Raw genomic sequence first — 26793 nt, forward strand, 5'->3', positions numbered from 1 at the left:
ATCCCCAGGTGGTCGAAATTACTCCGTAGCCCTCCACTACGGCTCCTCTTTCTCTTTCCACTTTCACTCCCATTTTCCTCCCTTCCCTTACGGCGCGGTTGCGGTGTCCAAAGAAAAACAAGTGAGACAGTTACCGCGCCTTTCCCTTCCTAAAAATAAATCAGTTTTAAATCGGTCCGTGGAGAATAGTGACAGATACTGCGCCTTTTCTGTCCTGTAACTTAATTTCAAACGCCACTGATGCCTGCTGTATTAACGCCTCATAGACATCTGGGGCTGCTTCTATTTACTGTGTGGTGCAGCGTTCAAGGAAGCGGCAAATGAAAGGCACTGCACGGGTGCCTGGATTGGACGCCTGGCATGGTCAGCTTTACATATGCATGAATTGCCTGGTGACGTCATGACCTGTCGTAAAGGTACATCGCGCGCCCCTTGTCGAACACAACCAGCATTTCATTGAACGCATAAAAGTTCACCGCGTTCTGTAATTCGTTTAAAGGAAAGGAACGGCGCAGTATTGTCGCTCGCGGAATCCCGCTATCATCATCTCGGTAAACAAGGGAAATTATGAAGAGCATTTCACGATCCGGGGCATAGCGTCTGGGGAACCAATGTATAGAGGTTCGATTCCCTGTGGAGACAATGTTTATTAATTTATTTTTTACCTCTCGCTCTCGAAAGCGTGCCACCTCTGCTGACAACCTTATGTCGACAACGACGAGGCATTTTACGGGGCTTAGAGAGATGTGTTTAAGCAACAGTTAGAAAGTTCGTGATATGCTCGAGAAGCAGCCATTGCTCTCAACAGTGTGTAGAAGCGGTAAAGGTTAGTACTGGGATTCTCCTCTCAAGAAAAACTGAGCTGCACAATTGAGCGCGAAATGACTGGATGATACTATGCCAGCGTCTTACTATTGAGCGCTAAAATGAAAATTCCCAAGGGGAAATAGGCAAGCGGTCGGAAGCAACTTATTCTCGGAAAATAATTTTTGTACAGAGTTACCAAAGCATTAAGCGTTATCTATCTTACATGGAGGCACACTGCCCTTTCAGGTGACCGCCATCGTGCCTAATTAGCCTAATAATAATTATAAGATACTTTTACAGTCGAATATTACAGTGAAGTCAGTTGAAATCCGCAAAATACTCAGGCAATGCCTCGTCGATAGACTGCATATTGCAGACGAAACGCAAATGTTCTGGCGCCATCTATATTCGCGTTCGAGACAGCGATAATACTGTTGTGTGAATGAAGGGATGAGTTGCTTATTTGTCATCCTCGTATAAAGTTCCGTATAATATTGAAATGCAGCCCAGATTCATCTGGGAAAGAGTGGAATCAGGATGCGCATGCCTGGGTGTCGCAGAACAGCTCATGCGCGTTTACGTGGCAGGCCTCAATGCAGGCAGACATAAACGCAGGTAGCAGTCAGATCACCCCATTTAGCAGATTATACAATGTATAAAAATTATTTCAGCTCCGCCTCCGCCTTTGGTGTGGTATGACGCGCAAAAATTAATGTCTTTTATATTCAGCTTTCCTTGTGGATTTTGATTCGCGCACATGCACTTATAGATTGCTTATTTGCTCCTTCATATGCTTAATACGCACTCATCAGCATACAAGCGTAGCCTACAATGCAAGCTTCCGGACAAGGGCAAGCACGCTTTTTTCGCTCATCAATCCAGAGCGATTGCACAAGTAATCTGATCGGCACTTGTGTATATGTTGAACATCGTCGTAATCAAGGGGGCTATTTTACCTTATCACCACACTACGGTGCACGTCTGACATGACGTCAGATGTGGGATCGCAGCACACGCTGCGATCCCACATCAGGGGTCTATGCAGAAGCCATCAGGGGTCTATGCAGAAGCACTGAGTGAAGCAGTAGCTTGCAAGTGATGCAAGTGGGACGGTAAAGCAGCAGCAAGCAAGCAAGGAGGGGGGAGTTACTAGTGCCGAAGCATACGTGGGAAAATTAAAGGGCAGGAAAACAGAACAAAAGAGAGGAAACGCTACACATTTTGCGTGGTTAACACAACGTACCCGATTATGTGAAAGACCCTGGTCTTAACGCCGTTCTTTAAATATTTTGTATAAACGTGCTTACGTGGTGAAGCAGTGGTGTCTGCGTCGGGATTCAGGGGTATTACTCTACTCCCTATTGACCGTATCATCTCGGAGATAGCGAGTTATTTGTAGCTCCCGCCACGTCCTCCATGTCATGTGGTTTCGTGACGTCACGTTATCCACTGACCAATTAGTGTCCCTTCATGCTCCCTGCCGCCTTGCAGAGACCATAGACTCCTTTATACTCTATGCAGAGACATGCTCAAACTTGTTCGCTTGCAACGTCTTAGCTGATGCCGCAATTTCTACAGAACGTGGTCATTACCACTGTTTTATAAGGCCGGTTACAGTCGCGAACGATGAATCGACAGAAAATTCCAAACTAAGCATTAGGTAGCAATATTCTGCAGTGATGATTATCTCGCCATGTGGAAAGCTGCGGGCATTTGGACCAGAAATTTCAATTTAAGCGCGGCTTGTGTTGAACGCTGATTATGTGAAATTGGCAATCTCACATCGAATACGGAACCTTTTCCTTACGATAAGTCTCGAACTCAGTCGCCTGGCACAACGGGCTGAGGATCATTCCTCGTACATGAATGTCCGCATTGAGTCGACGTGGGACATACCTTTCTATCGTACCTTCGCCCACAGATGGCTATCCTGGCACGGGGCGTGGTGCAGTGCTTCGGATCTCCTTCCTTTCTGAAAGAGGTGTTCGCTGTGCCCTACCGCTGCCGTCTGACGCGAGACACCACTGACTGCCGTTCGGCACTCGTTGAGGCCCAGCTGCGGGAGTGTCTGCCGAACGCCAAACTAATTTCAAAGGTATGCATCTTTGCGTCTACCTTTAAGCTCGGAGCGTTACGCGATAGAGCAAAAGATGTTTCCTTTATACTGTGCCGCCACTGCACCAACAGTCTTTTATTTCTTATTTCGGTAATCAATGAAGAAAATTGAAAGGAAACTATTGATGAAAATGCATTCGTAGTTCAGGTGTTGAGTTAAGATGACTCACGACATCTCCGACGCAAAGAAGCAATTATGAGTGCCGTGTTTTACAAATATTAGCTGTTACAGCGAAGAGTGATAACGATTGACACATAAACGCTAAAATATAAAATGGTACAGTTCTTCAGCAAGAAGCATCACCAAATATGCCCTTTTATTCATATGTAGTGAAACATCACTACCTCCCAAAGCTAACTACTCTCCAAAATTAATATAACCTAAAACAGTTGGTCGGGCTATTTTTCATACAAATTCGTAACCTTCAACATCAGGCAAGGCGATTTCTTCTTGATAAGGCTACAGCTGACTTCTGGAGTCCGCTTAAAAGAAATTCGTAAAATGATGGTTCAGTACTTTTCTAATCATTTCCCATGTACCAGCTTCTGTGTTTCTATAGATTTGGGGCCATCCATTTTTATTCTTTAAACTTAACTTGCTGCCCTGGACTAAGCATTGTGAGAAAAGTATGGGCTGCACCAAACGTATGGCGCTTCCAACAATAAATAACTGCTGAATGGCTTGGCGCGTTGAGCAATTAGATCAATGGGCCGAAGGATTAGGAATTCTATATCGACTTTCTGCGTTCTTTGTGGACCGTTTAAGACAAATAGTGTATGTACAGCCGCGAGTCATCTTCGCAGTAACGCTGCCTGCTTCGGAGGTTGAAACTTCCTGCGCAGTGCGAGATGCCTGACCGCAGCCTTTAACCAAAGGACATTTAATACTCATGGGTAGTCATGAAAGCTCTCATCGCCATTTATATATCCCAGTCCAAGTTGTGGGGGCCCTTGACAAAGAAGAAGATATGACACGATGCAAAATAAACGCGTTAAAGCTGGTAACAGCCGGAACAGATGGATGGATGGATGGCTTTGCGGATACCGCTTTTCTGCCAAGCAAAGCACAGAATAAAAACAACTAAATTTCATTCTTAATCCGAAAATAACATAATATGAGATGTGATAAACTTTGAAGGAGCTGTAGAGAGTAGCCTAGCATACCTCAAGATGCAACCGGAAAGCCAGAGTAGGTATAGTTTTGTTAGGACGGTAAAACCCGTATTGAGCAGAGCAGCAGGTAAGCCAAAACCTATTTTCTACTTTCGCGATTGCATCTACTCGTATATAGTCCGACGTGTTCTGCGCGCGCGCAAGCGTCGCTCGCGGTCAGCCACGCTACTCCGGTTTCGCTACACCAGACGAAATGTATCCCCTTTATACTTTGGCGCTGCGCGCCATCAGCGGCTCTCTTTAGAGCATGCGCTCAGATCGCGGACCCGCGGGCTGTCTACATTCCGCTCGCAGCACCGTTAACGGGTAAAGTGATCTCGGAGCTTCTTCCGCAACTTATCGCATTCTTCAACTACAAATAGAAACGAGAGACAAAAAAAAAAAACTTGTGAAGTTACGGTGCGTGCAGCAAGTCGGAAACTCGCTTCGGCCGGCAAGCATACAACTGAAATCGAACACAGCAGCAGTGAACAGCTCACCTGTCAAGAGACCGCAGCTCCACATTATCTGTTCACACGCGTTCTATTTGCCCTGCTGGTCTCTGAAGTCGAGTCGTTTCGTTTCGTACACGCTAGTGTTAGATATAGAACGAGAAAAAATAGATTTGAAAGAAGAGACTCGACAGACAAATAAAATATGAAAAAGAACAATCACTATATTAACAATTAACCACTCAATTACAAATACACTTCTTCGTTTCGCACACGCACGTTCGCACACAGTTTTCAAGCGTCCACTCTCCGTGCACACGCACCGCTCACAGTTTCGCACATTTCTTCACGTGACTGATCTCACTGTCGACGCACTGTCGGCGGCGTCGACGTTAACCGTGAACAGTGCAAATATAAAACGCGCAGTGTACTTAAATACTGGGATGACAGTAATGGTATGGTGGCCTGTTTTCAGATTTGCCTAGCAAAGGAATTTGAAGGAGCCAGCGCTGGCCTCCTTCGGTTACGTTGGGCGCTGGAGCTCGCGGAACAATCTGTTTTCGCCAACGTAACGCGGCTTATGCGAGCGCCCGCGCGCGTGCTTTGCGTCGGACTATATTCGCTCCTTAAACAAGCGTCCCTCCATTTCCCCGACTTTTCGGCGACGTCAATTACAACCTAGAATGGTAGCACCGACGCTACTAAACGTAAGCAAACGCCTAATGCATACTTTTTCTCCTCTCGTTTAATGATATCTTCTTTTTATTAGCATATATGACGTCAGGAAAAGAATTGTGCAATGTTTCTAGGGAATATATACTTTCATTTATCGCTACGCTGGAAAGGTAAACAAGAGGTTCGACACTGTTCTGAGATATCGCCGACACTCAATAATTCCGATGCGCCTTTGTTTGCAGATATATTTATCGTCACAGTGGATTTGAAATTTAAAATAAGGGATCAAATTAACAGTTCAACTTTTTTGTTTCAGGCTGCCAACGAGATGCTGTTCTCTCTAGGTACTCAGAATCTTCTCAACTTCGGTCACACCTTCCGCGAACTCTATGAGAATGCGCCAGCCATGTATATCCGAGACGTCGGGTTTCCCTACCTCAGCCTTGAGGACGTGGTGGTGAGAGCAGACGCTTGTACAATCTTCCACGCGTGCGTATATGATGCAATGCTGTGGTTCCCAATAGCCTGTTATGTGAAGCCTGACATCACTGCTTGTATTTTACACCCACAGGGCCACAAACGCCTCCCCTCAAATCAAACAACAGATTAAGTTGACTAGGCTGCTGGCTCATCATGCAAATGTTGTCTAGCTATTACGTACATCAATGTACATTTGTTTACAGTATGGCTCATTCTGAATAGCTGTGTTGCCTAAATGTCAGCATGATTCTTGTACAGTGCTGGCTGAAAGTGTTTTGGCGGGCGCATACGCAGATGCGCGTGAGCTACATGTCTGGCGAGGCAGTGGTGCCCTCTTGCGGGTTGAACGTGGCGCCGGGGGCCAAGGCGCACGTGGCACGCAGCGGCGGCGTGCTTTGGCGGGGCGTGCTAGCGCTGCAGCGCTACCGAATCCTGCACCTAGGCCGCCACCTCATCCTCTACACGCTGGTGCTACTCTTTGGGGCTCTGCTCTTCCTGGTGTTCTGCGACCGGGTGGCCAGCGTGCGCATGCCTTTCCCGCGCAGCCTGCCCAAGCTGCCCCTCGACACACATGCGCTGCGAGGAGGAGGTACTTGCGCGCGGAAGGCTACCGCATGCAACAAAACCACGTGTCAGAGGGATAGATGGATGGAAAAACTTCACGGCGAAAGCCTTTATAGCCTCATCGTTGTCCTCAGCAAAAGTTTCACGCTTTTGCGGCGGCTCCGTTTGGTCGAGATGAGATGACGTCATGGAGGTCTCGACTAATCACAGAGCACCACCACAGGGTGCGCGTATGCGTGCCTTGTATGGCCATATGCCAATCAGTAATTAAATACTAAAAATGAATAGGTAAACAATAATTTCTTATTAGCGGTATCTGTGCAATATATCAGTAATAATTTATTAACTACTGAACACCGCTTAATAATTACTACTTGCTGATTACTAATAATTACTAATTATTAGACAGTGACAGTAGCTTAATAAGCTGATTAATTACTACTTATTGCCGTGCACCCTGGACTACAGTATGCGCGAATGCGTGCCTTACAAGGTCATATGCCAATCAATGCTTAATTACTAAATGTTTCTGCGGATTCGATGTGCTTGTGCTCGTTGCTGGTAACTTGTGCGCCGTGGTCGATCCTCGGTCCAGGTAGGTGCAATTCGCTGCTCCGATTGTGGGTCTGAGTACAAGAAAATTTTGCTCTTCCTCGTCCTCGCTAGCCAGCAAGTGCTCCCTTGCGCCACACTCGGGTTTTCTATTTTTGGGTCCAGGTCTGCCTCAGGGCAGGTCCATGTGACGTGCTTGAGTGTCGGTGTACCATGACAAAATAGGCATTCTTCATATTGCGAAGGGAAAATCTTGTGTAATTTGTATAGGTGTAGATTAGTGCCGGTTGTAAACAGCGCCAGTCTACGGATTCCTCTTGGATTTACCTCCTGTGTAGGACTGGGTAGCGTTTTCGCTGGCTCTGTAAAGACCTAGTATATCTGAGCATGTGGGGATAACAGGGTCAATTAAAGGTGCCCGTGGTGCAGTGTTGAGCCTAAGCTTACCTGATGCCTAATATTAGCTTTATGGCGGGCGTTGAAACAAAATCAAAGTAGTATAACCTTTGTTACGCCAATATAGTGATAGCTGCCGAAATACCACATCGAGAGATATAGTCGGATACTACTCGTCGAAACCTTCCCCAAGATAGATGAAAGCGTTCCGACATAATTTTCAATTTTTGTATCGAATATATAGGTGAGGAGAATCTAAAGAAGAAGCATATATGTAAATAAGGCAGTAATAACACCGTGACGTCCACTCCAGCGCAGCCATACGGCTACAAAGGAAAGCTAAATAGCTTTCTTGGAAACTTAGTAGTTAAAGAAAAATTTCTCCTAATGTGCTGATCCAACCCGGGACCACCACGTTTCCGAGGCAGTCACTCTACCAACTGAGCTAACCAGAATGGCCAGCAGATCGGATGTCTTCGAAGCAAACCAATTTAGGCCTAACAATCGCAATGGAGCGCTTGGACATAGAGACCCCGTCCGCTGCGTTCGTGGGAGGTAATGGTGAGGTAAGCTCGCGAAATCCGCTGCTCGAAAGGTTGCTAACTTGTCTACTTTCACAATCCATTTGAGAAGACCGACCGCATATTCAACGTTTCACACAAGAACACACCGCGCAAACTATGTTGAAATGAAAAGATGGAGTTGCTGCGTGGTACACTGTTTCTGCGCCTTAAGACGTACTTGGAATTTGCACAAACGCGCTTTTGGACGGCACTGTATATATACACTGCTTTGTTTATGTGCTGTTCTTGGTCATTTAGCAAGACGTCCACCTTAATAAAACGGGAAGCACGATTGTACGCTTTTCGTACTCTGGGGCGGGCTCGCAAGACTGGGTTACATTTCCTTATAGTTTAATTAAACTACGTACCCATGCTCCCTTCTTGATAACAGCAACTTTCGCGATAACGCCGGTGAACAAGGCATTACATGCGCTTCTATGTTCCGCTCGAAACGCTGTCGCCGGGGCCGCTAATGAAGCCATATCGTCTTGCGCACTAGTTGAGCGCTCTAACTACATTTGGTCTTCTCAGCGCGTCCGCATGATGTGACAGATGCTTAACCTCAAATTCCTTATTGCGAAATTAAGACAGGAAAACGTCGAATACAAATGTCTAGGGAAGATACATGTCATGAAGTGGACCGCACTGTACGGTAAATCAGTGCGCCGATGAATGGCAAGCATCCATCCGTTGTAAACGGGCATCTACGTTCATTTGCTGCCTTTACGCTTGCTTCGCTCGGCTCTCTTGCGTACACAGTTAAAATTAGATATATCTAAAACTACACATATCGCAAGAAATATAAGAGAGAACCTCATAGTTAGCTGTAACACTCACCAGTAATGAGACTGTCACAATAGAAACGGAGGCCACTCCTTCGCAGTCGCCCTGGACTCTGCCGCTGCTGCTTCCAACCGTTTCCGCCATTAAACACGGAGGGCGTGGTTTGCTGATGCTCTCGCATAAACCACATAAAAGCACTACGGCCTCGGACAGTTTTCACTACTTCCACGCAGTGGCCATTGTTCACTGCAGCTATCTCACCCCCAACGCGTACAGCCATGGCCTCCTTTATAAAGGAGGCTTTGGAAAAGCCTAATGGCGTCAAGAAGAGCCGATGCGGAATTGCTTATGAGCCCTGTTTGGTTCATACGAGGCGCCACCATCAAATTAAGATTGCAGCGACCAGGTATCAAAGCGAATATCGCCTATTGGCTGAGTACAATGAACTTCATGCGCGAACCCTGCGCCGTCTATCGCATCTCCAACTAAAATCTCAGTGGGCGCTGCGGATGGGATGCACGTGCGCTCTCCGGCGCAGTATAACGACGTCAACCAGTAGTGTTATTGGTAGCCTTGGTAAAAAACTGGGAGAAAAAGAAAAAGTAATCGTCAGTGCTGATGCGCCATGGGATTACCATAGCCTACCCGCGAAGGGTAGTTTGGCATTGAGTTCTTGATTCCCAGGCAGGCCGTATGAAATAGACTGGTGCAAGAAATGGATCATGGCATTGCGGAGAGCTCTGCTTCCAGGAGGCTGTTTCCCTACAACGTATGGGTGATTGTTAAGTGAACGAAATGTAGGTGCATTAAGAGAATTAAGGCTGCATAGGGAGCACGATTTTTAGTAACTGTAATTGAAAAGCACAAAACTTACCTTCTACCTCTGAAGTACTTTCTAGATTGCATTGCAAACAATTAGTTTCCTAGCCATTATACCACACAGTGTCTAGCAATAGGTAGCATCGCGATCAAATCTTAAGTGCAGCGAGTCCGCTGAAAACGCTTATTTATGGCGGAGGTACGCAATCCATTCGTGTGAAATATGTTAGGTTTAAGGAGAGGTTCATTTTCCCCCTGGTAGCACGACCACGCGACTCGGTCAGTCGCGATTACAGCTGTAAGAAACATATTGTTCTTCTTTTCCAGAACACGCGTCCCTCAATGTTTTAATCGTGATAGACGATCTACCTTGCATCCATTAGGCACATGCAACAAGCACTCAGCACCAAAACGTTCTTCGATCGATACCGTGTCATTCAAACGTGACTTTTGGGGTGGCGTTCCACGCGTCTGCGTTTTGGATGTGCACGAGATATCTCGAAAATGGTGACGTAAAGCGGGATAGCAGCGTAGTGCTACCTGCTTCTTGCAGTGTCCTACCTGTAGTTACAATGTCCAGCTTGTATTCACGGTCTCTCTTTCTCAGCTGCAAATCATGCATTGCACACAATGTACAAGGTAACAGTTGTTGGAAACTAAGGAATCCAAACTAGTCCCAAACAACAAAACAATGTTCGCATGAAATGAGAGATCGAACCATGCTTTTTGTTTGCCAACTCGATGTGAGAGACTAGCAAAGCTGTCCTCTTTAACGAAGGATATTCATGAGCAGATTTTTTGCGTCGCTCATTTGTGCACGTGACAAAGTTGCTATAACCTGCCTCCTACGTCCGCTATAAAGCTTTGGAAACCGCTGCGATAGATAAATCCACGTCTGTAAGATTGGCCTGCAAAAGAGCAGCTGCACAGAACATACACCACCTATACAGCGGCGCCCATTTTCTAGCCGCGGGAACAGCTGCATAATATATATCACATCTTCATTCATGTGCAAAGAAGTGAAGTGAACTCGTTTCCAGCTGAAAACGGGGCACGCAGCAGCTACGCTCCGTCCACTATCGTCTCATTGATAACATGTTCAGCGTCGAACACCGTTCCACTCACTAGAAATTATTCGTCTTTGCCAGGGATCTCAAACGCGCGAATCTATGGCCGCGGAGCTGCTTTATGCCGGCCGCCAAAAGCACTATACCACCGCATTTGATCATCACCTAAAATAACTCAGGATTTGTAGCCAGATGGCCCATATTCTTTTTGGAAATGAAGAGAGGCATACACAACTTGATCTGCGTGAACTTTCGATTGTACATCACTGTGCCTCCAGGAGCAAGGCAACGCATAATCCGCCTTTCATTTCCAAGTGAGCATTATTCCTTTTTGAGGACGAGTAAGGTAGGTATTCATTAACCGGTGTACCGTTTCCGTACTTCTCTTCGAGGGATTCGAAAGCGGCTTTTGTCCGGCGTTCAAGCAGAACGAAGAATCCCACCGCTTTTTTTTTTTTTTTGCACTAAGAATGGGAGGGTGTGTTATGGGAACGCTAAATTTTGCTTATTTTTTCCTTATATTGTTATTTGTTGTATTTAGCTTCCTGTTGTTTTGTTTGTTGTTTCTTTTGTTATTTTCCGTCTCCTGTTTTGCGAGGAGCACAACTTGCTCATTGTGCCCGCCATAGTAATGTGGGTTTGAGACCCCTGCTATTCCCTTAATGGACCGAAGCAGAATGTAACTAGCCACAATACAACGACTAGAGTATGTCATTCACACAATCGCGCCCACTGGTCGCGCACGAACGCAGGAGGGCAGTCACTGGCTGCCTCCGCTGCATCATCGGACAAGGCCTGTCTCGATGGGGAATGCTCTTTCTCTCCTAACAAGTGCGCGTTCCCCTCGAGATCAATCGCGCCTAGGTCTTATCAGCCGCCACGGCGCCGCTCCTCCGCAGCGCCCCCTGTTCACTCTACAGAGCCTATACTAAGCGAGACTTCTCGCTAGGTAGGCAAAGTCACAGCTTGTCTCTGGATGGGCTTCAAGGCCATCTGCAGATACGAGGCGGTCGCTTGGTTCTTGGTTTGTACCTGCAGTAGTAGATCTACCGCTTTAAACCAGCATTCCATCCCTTGACGCATCGGGGCCGTTTCGATTTGCTCTCGTATTCTAACAAACGTAAAATCCATGTACTAAGGCATTGCAGCACATCCACCAGTTGAAGTCCTAGTTTGACCATTTCTGAGCTTCGAGGCCATCTGGAGGTAGTGAGGTGGTCTCTCGGGTTTTACCTGGTATAGTAGAACTGTCGCTTTAAAGCCACCCTATCGCATCGGAATCTTGGCGCCTCGGAGCGGCTGATTCACCCTCGTATTTTAACTAACGTGAGATGCATACACATACGTTGCATAAGCAAAGCATAGGAGCACATCCACCTGCTGAATAGCGCATAAAAATGCAATGTGATTTATAAATTTAAAACCAATATTTTGAATCTTTTACAGCATCACCACACGTAAAAGTGGCGCAACTTTGCGCATAGTATCAGGGACAATGTGATAACGAGCGCGCCTTTCACATCAAACAAAAATGATGATTTGTACAGGGCGTGCGTGCGCCAATGCCCATTGGCATGGGAAAATGCCCTATTTCTTTATTTTAGCTCCGAACGAACATTTTTCACGCCCTAGCATGACGGAAATCTGAAAACTGTGTCCGGGCCTTGTTTTTGTGAGCTGTGACAAACGTAACCCAAATTAGCCGCATGCGTGCATAAATTAACGCTTCAAATTCAAGCAGGAATGAGCTACGATTGCTCTCCCAAACCCATTTTTGTTGTGGCCTATGTTCATGTTGCGCAGGGTACCTGCGCTACGTGAGTGAGACAACGGAACTTGCCCGAACACTGGGCGAGCACGCTGCGGAGCGCGGCATCAAGGTTGTGGACGCTCCTCACGGAGTAGCTGATGCCCTTACCTACGGCAACATGTCAGCACGTTTTTCTTTTGATCTCGGAACGAAGGTTAGTTGACAGTCGTTTCAGAAACACGATTCGATAAGCTACGGTGTGTGGCCTTTATTACGAGACCGTTACGAAACCAGCCACACGAATGGTGGTTCTCAGATCACGAGACCTCACGTCTGTTAGCCGCCATGCACGAGAATATAATTAGGTCATGTGAGTGCTTATCACAAGCTGCCTCACATATACAGCGGAAGTTACGGGACCTCCCTGCTCCTCCGAGCATGTTTTGACATAAATCTCCGGGGCAGCGACCGGCCAGCGCGCGCCCTTGACGACGGACCGCAGCGCAACCAGCCGAGAGTATAAAAAGGCAGGCTGCAGCACGCCCGCGGTGTATTCTCTCGAGAAACTACTGCGGGCTCTAGCTCTGTGAAAATTTCTTTTTTTTTTTCCACCAAGCCCGCGTCCAAATCTATCGTTTCTTCCTCACTTGTACGGCCGCCGCTAGCGATTAACTCTGCGACTACGACGCCTCATCGAACAAGAAAGCCGTGAGAATTCCTGTTTCCCACAGACTGTCAATTAATTGAATATGGTTTTCGCCCTTGTTTAAAAATTGATCTCGATTAGTATTTTACGCTGTGTTTTCTGTGGAACTCTTGCCTCTACTTACTATATCTGGAGTACTTGTTTTGTTATCTTATAGTCTTCTTTTATCGCAGTGCTTGTTCATTTTCGATTTTTTCCCCTCTTGTCATTTATCAAGTCGTCTTTCATCACTATCTTGTTGCGGCGTTTTTTTTTTATGTCCCATCATTATGAAGTGTAATTTGGACTACTAGCTAAAAATATTCAGTGGTATAAAAGAAAAAAAAATGACTTCCTTGAACTTATTCCTCAATCTCCCAACGACACACGTAGTTTATGGGCTGACCGGCCTAACATGCCTCCTAGAGGTACGGTGGGTAACCGTAAAGGGGATCCCGTGCCTCTGTTGACCGTAAAGGCGAGGGCTTGGGACAATGCGGCAACATTTTCAATGTTGCGGGCATATTTCCTGAAACGTGGTTTTTGGTTGTTTATACGAAAACATGGCGATGGACAGACGGTCCCGGCGGTCCTGTGTTAATACGATGTCGCTGCTCGAACAGGAGTGCGACCCTTCCCGGAATATTTCAAGCACGCGCTCATGCCAGGCACCACATGGACAAGCCAAGCAAAACAGATAGGCATACGGGGCTCCCCAAACCGACGTGATTTCGAGCAATTTACACAGTTCTACGGCTCCTTTCGCAGTGCGGCAACGTAAGGCTGTTCCCTGCAGCATTGCCTTCACGCTGTGTTATTTCACAATAACGAGCTGCATATGATAGGAAAGGTCGTTTATCTGAATAGAAGATATAGTACGAGTTCGAAATTAACCCTTTAGAATTTACAGTTCTTACAGGAGTTGGGCATATCAAATTGCGATGCGGCAGGACCGATATTTCGTAAATAAAGATTTTGTCAGAAGGACATTAACATCATCTGATGTAGTTAGTTCTGCAGGCAATCGCCAAAAAAGAGGATACTGATGTGTGTACAAGAGGTGTAAAAGAGGGATGATGGGTGTAGAGTTCTGCTGTATACACTCACAAGTACACGTTGTAAAGGCTGGCCTTTTATCCTGAAGGTATGCCAAGTTACGGTGTCCTCATTGTGCCAACGAACCCATGCGTTTTTCGTTAACCATTTTCAGATTATTCTTTGATAATAGAAACACGACGAATAAACTGAAATGTCAAGAAAAGGCGGGCTGCAAATCAAGAAAGCGGAAATTGTATTACCAGTCCAAAAAAGGGAATATCGGCCACCATTCAAGATGGAAGAAAGGTGTGCTCTGTGTGACACCTGCACAGGGAATTTTCATAAACTCGATGCAGCTGAGTCAAGTCGGCATATTGGGCTGAAATTGTCCTGTTGGGCTTATATAGACTAGTAGATGGACCAAGAGAGCGTCAAATCGGGCTGGGTCAACTCCAACAGCGAGGAGTGGCTTACATCACCACCCGTTGGCAAATAGCACATACATGCAAATAGCACATATAGTTCTGACGGGCTGGTGCTTCAGGTGGTGGAAAGCAGAAAATTTATTTGTGCGTTTCTCCTCTTCCTCGAAACTCCACAGGGAGTGTAAGGAAAGGGCATGAAATCGAGCATGTTTTTACTGTAACCACTGCCTTCATTTTCGGGCGAAGCATTTGCTACATGCAGTGTAATATTGAGGTCATTGCAAGCAGTTTTGTTTTTCGGCTGTGACATCCTTTATCGCAGGCGCTCGTGGCGTGGTACAACGTCCAGGTCCGGCGATCGGAGGCCCTGTCACTGCTACTCCTTCAGGAAGCCGTGCTGCAGCACATCACCGGAAGTAATGAAGAGCGCATACAAGCGACGATCGACTTTCTCCCTGGGGGGGCTTCTGTGAGCCCGATGAATGTGTTCTCGTGGCTTTCTGACGTGGAGCTGAAGCTGAGTGGGGCCACGTTTATACCAATCTCTCTGGGTCTCTTCACCGCCTCAGCGACCGTCTTTCCGTCCCTGGACCAAAGCGATGGCGGTCGCCTCCTGCATCGCCTCGCTGGTGCGCCGGGAGCCCTGTACTGGCTCTCCAACATGCTGTGGGACTACACCGTGCTGTACCTGTTGTACATGCTCCTGCTGGCACCCATGCTGGTCATCTGGGGCTTCGGTGACAGTTTTCAATTCTGGGCATCTGTGGTACTACTGTTCGCCTCCTACGGATGGGCAGCTATACCGCTGTCCTACTTAACGGCACAAGTTATGGGAACACGGCCTTCCAGGTCTTTCTCTCTGGCGATCATCATCAAGTGTGTATTTGGTGAGCTTTTCAGAACCGTCGAGGACCTAGAGGGTCGAAAGTATGTTTTATCATCATTTTGTAAACATTACTTTCTAGGAACATCCTGCTCTCAGATTATTGGTCAGGCTATGTAGTGGAGAAGCACAAAGATAACATGGGGCACAAACGAGAGGAGAAAAGTCATTTCTTAAAGCTTAATAAGTAGGACTTAATTGCGCTTTAATTCATACCTTTTGTTCTTCTTTAGGCTTTCTCTCCACTGTCGTATTGTCATAAACAAAAGCTTTATGTGAAATGTCTCCTACGCCGTTTTACACAATCTATGTTCAGGGTGTTGGCGCTGTGATTTCGGAGGAAGGCGAGTTCTCGCCAACGTATAAAGCAGAGATCTTGTCACAACAGAACAACAGGAATGGGATTATTGAGCGCTCAGTAGGATTTGACTGCACAAGTAGATTGTAGTCTCTTCAGTATTAACAAAAATACAGTTTGGCATTCCTAACACACACAGAGTGTCTAAAATATAGTTCAGAAACTGCTAACCTCGACTTGCAGATGTTGCTGATTTCCCTATTAATTTATTCACACCAGTTTCGGAATACACCGGTTTTTATAAGGGTACTCATGGACCAGGTTTTGATGTGAAGGATTAAAAATACACAATGTGTTTCTCAAAGTATAAAGAACACAATGGGGCTCATGCGATTGCAGACCTGGTGCCGAATAAAGATTTTTGCCGGTTTAGATGTATTTTGAGAAATTTAATTCCGGTGTTATACGATTTTCAGCTCACTAGGAAGTGCAAATATATCTTTTCGAGTTCGACTGGTCGTGGAAAACAGTCAACAAATAGGAAATTGGCAAGAAATAGGAAAATAGATGACAATAGGCGGTTGATGACAATGATTCTCAGCATCCACTTAGCCTGCCGGTGCGATTAAGATGTATGCCAAGAACTATTACATTTGTATACTGTGTCTTTACTTTCCTTTAAACCAATGAGATTTAGCCTGCACAGCGACATGTCTATTTTAGTGCACTGTACTATGGTTATCTGGTGCATGACCACATGATTTACTGTCTATTAATACATGAATAAAGTGCCGCTTTACTAATTATGCGTTGTAATTAATTACATATGACTACGTAATTGATATTGAAAATTGAACTTAACGCTGCAGCATCGTTATATTGGTTGGATAGCTTAGGCGAATATAATTCCAATCGGCTAATAGTAATCCTTAATTAGGTAATGCTATACTAAGTGAATGTTGACTGAAATTTAATGTTATGCATCAACATGAAGTTATATATAACTGGACAGCTTTATGAGTACGGTTTTCCGGCGCTAGGTCCAGGTAATAGATAATTACCGGTAATTAGGTAACCACGAATAAATTTTACATTTTATATATTACAAGTTACAATTTACAAGTTATATATTGCTACATTAGGCTTTAAGAAGTAGAATTAGAAAATAAGCAGCACCGTACAGCTATCGCTCTGGGTGTAACCACGGTTAAACCACTATAATTTTCAAGGAAGGAAGGCTTATTTTGCTAATGAGTGGTGCCCACAGAATGTGTCCTCAGAAAGGGGCAATACATGGATACAAAATATATAAGGTGATTTCTTATCAAATTTGTGACACATTTCATGGTCAGCGTTCCAGATTGTATCTTATTTCACTTCCCAATTGACATCCATCTGTTAGGCGATCTGGAGGCCAGTTCGCGGTAGGGATTAGAACATGCAGATTATACCTTCAATTGAAAGCCGCATATTGTTGAAAGATGTCCCACCGAGGAGTGAAACAGAAAATGCGTCTTTCTTTTCGTCAAAACCAACCAATATTTATTTCGGGGAAGCACACTTTGCAAAACTTTGCGCCAGTCTTCGAATAATAAACAGCCAAGCAAAACCATGCCAAACAGTTCTCTCGCACGCCTCAAGCGGTTTGGTTGGAGGTAAACCCGGTTAATTGTGGAAACATTAATTAGCGGCACTCCGTAAGCTAAGCGAACCCATACGGCGGTGGTCGAATTGGGATAATTTCAGTGAAAGAGAAGCGATTTATTCTCCGGAAAACAAAGTAACGTTGCAGACGGCTTGAGAGACGCGTATGGGCTTAATGCTGTTGTTTGTTTCCCTGTGCGCACGCATTCTTACTTCTGCACGACCAGCGTGGCACAGTGACGCAGAGTGTACTGTAGGTGGTAATTCACTTTCAGGATGAACGCGCGTGCATGTAGCCGTCCCCTTAAGAACTTCACAGCTTCTGATAAACTGCGCTTCGAGGCAAGGCAGCCCATGCGCAACACCACCTTTAGGTCCGTCTGTACCTGCGCTACTTTGCTTTGATATGCGGCTGTGTACCGCATAGCAGCGCTTCAAAGATAGCGACGACTTCCTTGCGTGTTCACCCTAAGAGTTGACGACGCTGTACATTGTGCGTGTGTCATTGGCTGTTTCATCCCGCGGTGTGTGTTGCTGGCTCTCGAATGCAACGAGGCGGCATCACTGCGCACTTGTTAGCATCTTCAGATTCATACGCTTCCTAGGCGCTGATGCGTGGACCCTATAAGCCAGAATATGATAATATATAAGACCGGCTTGTACGTGCTTTGTGCGGCTTGTGCGTGCAAGAACGCTAGATACAGTATCCCCGTCATATGATACAAGTGAGGTTTGTAACATCTATGAGGTTTAATGGTCCGTATTAACCTGTCGCTAGTTGAAGAAGTCATCATCATCAAGGAGCCATTGCGTTGTGTACGCAATCACTGAGAATAAGAAGGAGACAATTAATTAGTTGTTAAGGTGTTTGCGACGCCCAAGACTGTTGCACAGTTGCATTGATGGTGGAGAAAGGGCTTGCAAAAGTCATCGGACACATTGTGTTGTCTCTGAAAATAGTGGGGCAAGTAAACAGAACCACTTTACGCTCTGTGTCGTGCAAGATCGCGGAGGAAGACGAGAATCGTTTTCTTTTTACTAATCAATATATGTCGCTAAGGAGCTCTAAAAATGTCGACCTTCATTGATCTCTCTGTGTTCTGGCCTATACGTGTGCGCGTATTGGCACAGGCGTGCTGGCAATGATGTACATCATCCGGCTGCACATGGTGTACTACACGGGAGAAACAGAGCTGGTGGACAAGCACGGGCTGGAGCTGGTCACCACTGTACTGCGCGCGCTGCCCACTGTGTCGCTCTCCTGGGGTCTGAGCCGTGCCATGTGGCTTGCCTCCCTCAACCAGCTCTGCCACATGGACAACGACGCCGATTTCATGCAGGTGACGGCGCTCATGACCGTCTTCATAAACATAATGATCGTTCACGCCGCTGATTCGAATGAAAGGGTTTAGCAGTTTCACCTTGGGCGTAGTCGCGTATCTTTCTGTACACTGGACAGAGAGATCCACATATGTCATAGTCAAGGAGCGGCATTTCTTTCATATTTGCCATGAACGTACCAGTGACAGTGAAGCATAATGCGGCTTTCATGCCCCTATTCACGTTCATAAGATAGCTGGGGATAAAAACAACAGATTATTGCAATTCCGACGACGAGGTATACGTTAGCAAGGCATTTCGTTACTCGCTCTAGCTAAGTTGATAAAGAATGGTGTGCGAAATTGGGAGGATGTTGGTTATATCCGAGCTTTTTGTTACAGCCCTTTATCTTTCTATCTCAGTACTCAAATCGAATCAAAATTTATTTCACATCTATACGTCATGTAAATGCCACAGACAGGTGGTGAGTATTTCCTTATATTGAAGTTTTTGTTATATCGCAGTTTTTATTTCAATTTTTTTGTTCTATCGAAGTTTTGGTATATTTGAGTCTAGTTATATCCTAGTTTTACGTTGCCACCGTGGTAGATGCCGCGTTCTCTATCAGCAGATGGCTAAGAACTGCGATGCCTCTCTCGTGGTGTGCCTCTTTGCCGCTGTTTTCGTTATGTCCAGGTTGTTCGCTATACAGGTATATTGCGCACTACCACAGGCGCTCCTATTCATCAATGTCACCGATATTTCTTCTGTGAGTCCGATAAGTGGTAGTTTACGCCACATAGAACTCGACTCCGCTGATTTCGCCGATATTTGTACGTTGTTTGGCTTCTGGCAGGTACTAGGCGGCAGGGAGTATATAGTTGACGCTAAGCAAAAAGAAAAACCACGGCGGCGCGGACAGGTGAGTTACTGCGTTAGAACACTACGCCGTCGCAGCAACCGAACGCAATAGTGTTTAGTTGCAAGTCATTATAAACTTTCATTTATGTGATATGAACCCACACCACTATTGAATTTCCACACTAGATGCATTAAGAGGCCCTAAATTCATATAGTGCGTGTTAGGCATAGCTTTTATAAATAGCAGTAATTTATATTTGTTATATTTCTTTGCTATTTATATTCGTTATTGGTCAATCGGTATGTAAGCCCTCGCTACATTCTAGTTTATTATTGTGTTTCAGGCTTTATTGCCACACTGGTACGTGACAGGTGTCGTGATTCCTCGTCGTTAAACCCTTAAATTCCGGTTCCTACAGGACATGAAGGCAAGTTTCTGCGACTCCGTTAATGCGGCGCGTTATTGCTATGTCATGTGATCTCTCACATAATGTGTTAGTTTGAGACTATATGCTAATGAATGTGCGTAATGTAATTGAAGCACAAATTAAGGCATTAGTAATTAAAGCTAGCAGAAAAGGGCGTGTACGCGAACGAGGATCCTCACTGAAAGCCGCACATGGCAGCAATGAACGTTTTCGCCTCATATCAATGAAAGCGGAGCTGAGGTGTTCCTCAGGCGTTGGTAGGTTATCCGGCCTGTCCGGAACAATTCTTTACAACTGATTTTCTCACTGCAGTCATCTTGCACGAATTGCACGAACTGCACAAATTGTCGCTGTGCAAAGCACAGCCGTTGTTACGGTCTTTAGGAATAGGCCTTGATTACCTTAAATACTGTTATTCATCGCTTGATTTCCGGGTTCACGTTCTACTGCCAGGCGTGCCGAATCCTGAACGCCACAGAGTCCTCGACGCAAGTGGTGCGCCGCTATTGGTTTCTGGTGCGTTGCTGCAACATGCGGCTGGCTTGCCTGGCGGGATCTCGAAACTGCGTTCTGCCGCGCGCTCACCTGCTGACGTGGAACCCACACTCGGTGTGGCCCGAGGTGGCCAGCTTGCTGCTCACCGGCCTCCTGTGCTTGGCCGCCCTGTGCTTATCAGAGACCAACGTGTGGTGGCTGCTACGGCGCACCTGCGGGTACCAGCCCCACCTCTACATCAACCGCACGCCCGAGTGCTTGCTCGACGAAGGGGAGAAGGAGCGGTGAGCATCTAACAGAAGCATACGCGAAAGAGGGGAGCAAAGGAAGGAAAACTTTTATTTGGCTCTATGTTATGTTTTCGGTAGTTGTAGGGCATCTTCAGAGATGTGTCCTTGTTGCATCACCAGAAGTTTTTTCTGTTGACCTCGTGCACCTCCAACCAATGGTCGGGCATCCTCATTTAGGGTTCCTCTGACCACTGCCGCCCTTTGAGCTTGCTGTACCATACCTTGCTGGTCTTCGCAGCCGTCGCTGGGCAGCAGTCTCGGGTTTCGTATTTTGGGGACCACATCTATATATTTACAGGCCTAGGTGATGTGATATTTTTGATTTTTCTTCATACCAGGGAAGCTGTGTACAGGTATATCGTAGGGTGCATTTCGTTTAGTGCAGGTTTTGATACAAACCTGTCTGCAATTGTTTTGAAATGAGAGCTTCCTCTGTGTTGAGAAATCTGTGCGGCTGGGACATCACATTCCTGTGCATCTGTAGTTTGCAAATATGACCGGTATTCCTTTGGTGCTGGCAAAAGTACCGTGGTCTCGTCGGATGCTCGGAAAGTAGTGTACGCTCGAGCTATCGTGTCAGCCTCTTTGTTCCCTGCCACCACCATGTGCCCCAGTACCAACATACGTTTGTGTGTGGTCTTGTTTTCTTCTTAGTGGTTTTTAATTTTCTCACTCGCTTCGATGAGCATATGAAGCGCATGATGATCTATCCTACCATCATGCAGTTTCGGCAGACCGTTTGAGAGTTCGTGAGTATTGTTAGCGACTGCCTGGTTCTATAGCTCTCCGCCCCCGCTAAAGCAACGACTACGTCATTTACCTCTGCTACCATGGTCTCGCATAGACGCGTTGGTGACTTCGCGTAAAAATGAATCTACCAAAGTGGTCACTGCAGTTTTGGTGCCTCCTTCTCTCTAGGACGCGGTTGCATACACTGTCATGTCTTGAGGAGCGTGTTTTCTCAAGGAATTCTGCCTTCGCTTCTCTTCTGCCTCGGTGGACGTTGGGGCAGTTGGGGTTCAGCTGCTCGTTTTTATTTATTTTTAATTTGTTTAAGCCTGGCAAAGCTTTTGCTGGTCCGCGCTCCCCCTCAATTTTTTGTTTTTTTTTCTCATAAAATGGTAAAACAAAATGGGGTTCATGTTCCTCGGGATTGGCGCTACCCTGAGAGACTTGAGAAGTTTTTCGGGGATCGTTTCCATCTTCTCCATTTCTCTCATCTTCTCGCGGTATCCGAATCTGTAAGAGCGCTCTTGCAATCATTGCTGCATGCCGCAGACTGAGTTTTTGCGACTGAAGCTGCACCTTGCGTAGTATTAGGTTTGGGTCGCGCCTGAGTATCGCGCCGCTGCCACCAGTTATTACATTTGGCTCGCGGCCCCTCGGTAGCGTTGGCCTGGCGGCTCCGTGGCTCGGCGGACGGCATCGACGGTCCCAGCAAAGACGAGGCGTCTTGTAACGAAAAAACCTTTACTACAACATTATGAAGGGCAGAGAAGGCAGAGAAGCTGACTCGGAGAGAATACAGACACTCTCACACAGCTGGTGTCTAGCGTCGTCTCTACGGCGCGTATAAGTAGTCTCTCTCTCAGCGGTTGTTGTTGTTGTGACTGTAGGAAGAAGGAAAAGAAAATGCACGGGCCTGCTACTGGCTCTGTAGATGAGCCACCTCCGCTGCCTCGCGCAGACAGAAGAGAAAATAGAGAGAAAAGAACAGGAACAGGGAGAAAAAGATGCGCGCCGCAACAACAGTCGCCGCCCATCACCGAAGCAGTGGCGGGTAAAATGACGGCCTACAATAGATAAAAAATCGGTAGCAGTCCAGACCCCGCCGCAAGCGGCGGTGACCCACTCGCACCAGCCCGAGGATCTCTCTCTCAGCGGAGTCCGCCGCTGCTTTTTAGGTTTGCCAGTTCAGAGGGATAGGGAGAGCCCTACAAGTTTGGGCAAGACGAGATGACTCAATCGCAGGTGGCGCGACCACATCTCCTCCACCTCCTGCAGACGGGCGAGGGCGACGGCACTTTCCCTCGAGTGCCGGGCTTGGCCAGCGTTTGCACACACACGCACGCACACATATTTGGCGCGTGGCAAGAACACGCTGAGACACGTTCGCGGGAGGAAGCGTTGGGCGGCCGACTGGAAGGCGCCGAAATGGCCGAACCGCTCGCTGTTCTCCCTTTTGCTATGCGGTGGCCGCGTCAGCTGTCACACTTGTCGGTGGCGAAACGTAAAAGTAGCTCATGGAGGGTGTTTTTCAATCCAAGGATCCTGTGTGTTTCTGTAGCCGTGTTGCGCGGTAGTAAGAGCGCTGTCTTATACATTTTGCGTAACAGGGCATCCGCTTCTTGTATTTCGCTTTTGCTGTGGCACTGGCAGGGTAGGCTGTATAAATCGGCTAACTCTTTCCCTGCGGCATAGCATCCGCCGGGAGAGAAGTCGTCCTAAGTGGTTTTGCTGTAAGAAAACTTTAATGCTTGTAAAGTTCTAATCACTCTAATTTGAGTTTGCGAGAAATGACGGGAAATTTTATCTTGAAGTACATACTGGACTATCATTGCCGTTTATCTCGACTTAACTAGCGCATTTTCCTTTTTGGAAGAAGTAGTCAAGCACAAAATAAATTAATTGATTCATTATGCTCGGTGAGCGCTTCCTCATATTTCCTCCATTTGCAGAAATCTTAAATATCTGTGAAATAAGATTATATACCCGCACAAATGTACTGTCTGAAATCATCATTAAAACTTAACGGACCACCTATATGTTGTCACTGCACCTCTGCAGGTTGTAAACCTCGTGAATTGCACATCTTTTTTTTTTGTTTCAGTGCATTAAACACAGCCTAATGCCATGCTTGAGTACTAAGAATGGGCTGCCTGAGTGAATCTGTACACCGACTCCATTTCGCAAGGCGCGTATTCAACTCTAACAACTCTAACTCTAACAAACTCTAACAAACTCAACTCTACATGCGCCTTGAAATCCGGTATGACGCGATTTCATGCTATGCTTATGCTTTTACGAAAGTTTTTTATTCCGACTTTTTTCCCAATAGCACAGTGCACTGTAGCAACCAATATACTCGCACCCCATCCCTCGGAACGCGAGTGGTTTCTTGCCACGTGTTGTCAAAACCACCCCGCTACTTTAGCTATGGTGGTCATGCGAGCGGAGAGCAAGCTTAGAAAAGAAGTTTGGGCCATTCATACAAATATGCAAACATTCTCATCAGGATATTCACAGCAGTATGTCTTAGAATGTTTCGCAATTATCTCTCCGTGTTTGGCAAAAATGCACAAAATAGGATTTCTCTGGCAGACGTTATTATCAGGTTGGAGCGCAAAACAGACTTTGCAAACAGGTTTACGAAGTAATATGCTAATTTTATGAATGTTGGTTCCTATAAACATGTTCATTACAGTCTCACAACAATTCGGTTTTCTCCCATTTAGAAGTGATGCGTCAGAAAACTGGACTCGGAATGAACGAAAAAACGAAGCCATCTAAAATTGCACATACGGCAGCTAAGACAAGCCCGACTTAAATCCATGGAAAAGTAACAAATTCTATGCGAGGGAAACGTGGATTCTGTCACTACCCCTGTCTCTACTTCCTTTTTGTATTTAATGTACACTTAATGTTTCGAGAACACTGCGATGGGAGCCACTGAACGAAAATATCCGTGACAGCGCCTGGAAACAGAAATGCTTCACATGTAAGATGTGTCCTTCAGACGCGCACCCAGCACACTCGTTCACATCTAATCACGAGGGCATATATATACAAGTTGTCACGGCGTTTATTTGTTGTTGTTTTGTGCCTAGGGCAATGGGAAGGGTATGCTGCGCTGCTTGCTGGCAATAACGACTGATCTGACGATGTGAATGTTACCTTTCTTCACCGGTCACAACGACCGAGTGCCATTTCCAGAAGTGACAGCCCGTCTCCACGTTTACAGCCAGGAGCGCCACTTCAGAGACAAGACACTTCCGTGCGTGGACACGCTGGTGGTGAACCACCTGCGCCAGGAGGCCGGCCCGTACGCCCCGCTGCACGACGTCAACCTGTGCCTTCATCGGCGCGAATGCCTGGCCCTGCTGGGACCCACGGGCAGCGGCCGATCGCTGCTGTTGCGTGTGCTCACGGCCCAGATGCCCATCTCGGATGGCAACGCGTACCTGCTAGGCGCAGATCTTTTCGCACATCCGACTGAGTTCGTGCGCGCGTTGGGCTTCGTCAGCGAGGATCGCAGAATCGTCGGATGGCTCACTGGTCGTCAGCTGGTGCGCCACGCAGCCCGATTGCGCCGCGTGCCTCCAGACGCTGTGCATCCGCTAACGGAGCAGTTGTTGCGCATGCTGGATCTTGTTGAGAAGGCTAACAGGCCGGCCATCGAGTACAGCTCGGGCGAGCGGACCAAGCTGGCGGTGGCTCTGGCTCTGGTTGGGGCACCTCCCGTGGTGCTGCTGGACAAACCTACAGAGGGTCTCGATCCGGTGGCTAGGAGGCGCGTGTGGCACTGCATCATCACTTTTGTGAAGAAGACTCATATGTCAGTGCTGCTTGCTACCGATGAGTGAGTGAACGAGTGCTGTTATTTTGAGACATCGACTGCACATCTTGCTTAAATTTCTTCACTTGTAGAAGCTAATCCAAAATATGCCAAATGATTGGGTCACTTCGAGAGAATGAGCAGCTGCTTATGGACTCGTAAGCTGTACTTTGCAAGCTTACGTCGGTGAGGGTCTTTACATATACTAAACAAAGACGCTGAGCAGACGGCACTGGTGATTTTCCCTACAGAGCAATGTGAATATGTACGGGAGACGGGCGATGGCCTCGAGCCTTCCCTATATAGCGTCGCTTAGAGAGAAACTTTGAAAGAATGCAATCAGCAGTCATGTCACGCTGAGCTATAAGTCAGTAGTTCACTGAGACACATCTTAAAAAACCCTATCTATGAATTGTTTCCACTTCAATGTCTGTGGGGAGGCTGGACTGCTCAGTGGAGTGAAATGGATTTATATCGGTTGTTTCAGCAAACCCCGATGCTTTAAAATAGGAGGTCGTAATAGCAAATGGTGTTTTCACCAATCCCATTTTACCCACGTAGCCTTGACAGATGTAATATATCGTGGGAGTTTTATTTGCACAACCAAATAATTCAAATTCAGTAATTAGATTTGAAATTATTCGAGCTATGCCGTTAGTGAAAACGAATATTATAAATCTTTGTCAAGGCTCTGTCGTCTCTATAACGTCCAACTGTCTCTCAGTTTGAACTAACAAGGAGTATCTATGCTATTAAATACACAATCATTGAATATGCAATTAGCACTCTAAATATGCCAGCTTAATTTTATAGGAAGTTACCTCCACAGTGGTTGGGGATTCGGTTCTGAAGATAATTGTTTTTCTTTTTTAGATTGTATTTGAATGTGGTATATTAGAAAACAGGACATAAAGAATGGGTTGTTTGCTGAGAGTTTAATAATTCGATACATTCATAAATGTGGCCCCGGCGAGGTGGTGCAGTGGTTACGGCGCTCGACTACCGTCCCAAAGCTGCGGGATCGAATCTCGGCATCGGTAGTCGCTATTCGATGGAGGCCGAAAGCAAGGCGCCCGTCTGCTGTAGGGTGTCAGTGCACGTTAAAGAGCCCCAGGTGGTCCAATTTTCCGGAGCCCTCCACAACGGCGTTTCTCACAGCCCGAGTCACTTTGGGACGTTAATCCCCACAAACCATAAACCATATTATTAAATGTACACTATTTGTCACAGAAAATTATTTGCTCGACACAGAAACAGTGAGAACACTGATCAAGCTGAGATAAAAGTGTATTGCATAATGGTATAATTCGATATTTGTGCCGGCAATCTGAAATAGACCAGACACATTAAAAGTGTGTTTAAAGAAGACATTTCAAAGTGCGCATAGTTACTGTCTAGGCGTAAACGGATTGCGTCGTCATTGGCAAAGAGCATAGCATTTCGTGGTGGTTTCTTCTCGTGGCTTTATACTAGCAAATTTACAGGGCGGAGACACGTAGATTCTGTTGGTTTTCAAAACGAGCAGTGGGGCACACAAAAGGGGCATTTTGCGGTGCACCTTACAGTAACGTAGTAAGTGGAATATGGTAATGAAATGTTAATTATTTACTGTTCGCTACAAATGCTTCCAGAGCTTTTAACAGTACGCCTTGTTGTTTATAAGTTATGAGAAGAAAGCAGTCTCTGAAATTAAAAA

General features: G+C 46.3%; 1 protein-coding gene across 1 annotated transcript in view; it reads left to right on the forward strand.

Moving 5' to 3' along the window:
- The window catches only part of LOC146199736 (ATP-binding cassette sub-family A member 17-like), a 54967-nt gene that overhangs the window by 22637 nt on the left and 5537 nt on the right, over positions 1 to 26793 (forward strand). Inside the window, exons 6-13 of the mRNA XM_084592185.1 lie at positions 2729 to 2902; positions 5518 to 5658; positions 5976 to 6270; positions 12229 to 12389; positions 14637 to 15210; positions 18280 to 18488; positions 20211 to 20536; positions 24504 to 25121. Coding sequence (XP_084448311.1) covers positions 2729 to 2902; positions 5518 to 5658; positions 5976 to 6270; positions 12229 to 12389; positions 14637 to 15210; positions 18280 to 18488; positions 20211 to 20536; positions 24504 to 25121 — 2498 coding nt within the window. The remainder of the gene's footprint in view (positions 1 to 2728; positions 2903 to 5517; positions 5659 to 5975; positions 6271 to 12228; positions 12390 to 14636; positions 15211 to 18279; positions 18489 to 20210; positions 20537 to 24503; positions 25122 to 26793) is intronic.

This window comes from Amblyomma maculatum, chromosome 2, assembly GCF_055883805.1.
Source record: "Amblyomma maculatum isolate TAMU_Amacu chromosome 2, ASM5588380v1, whole genome shotgun sequence".
NCBI classification, from domain to species: domain Eukaryota; kingdom Metazoa; phylum Arthropoda; class Arachnida; order Ixodida; family Ixodidae; genus Amblyomma; species Amblyomma maculatum.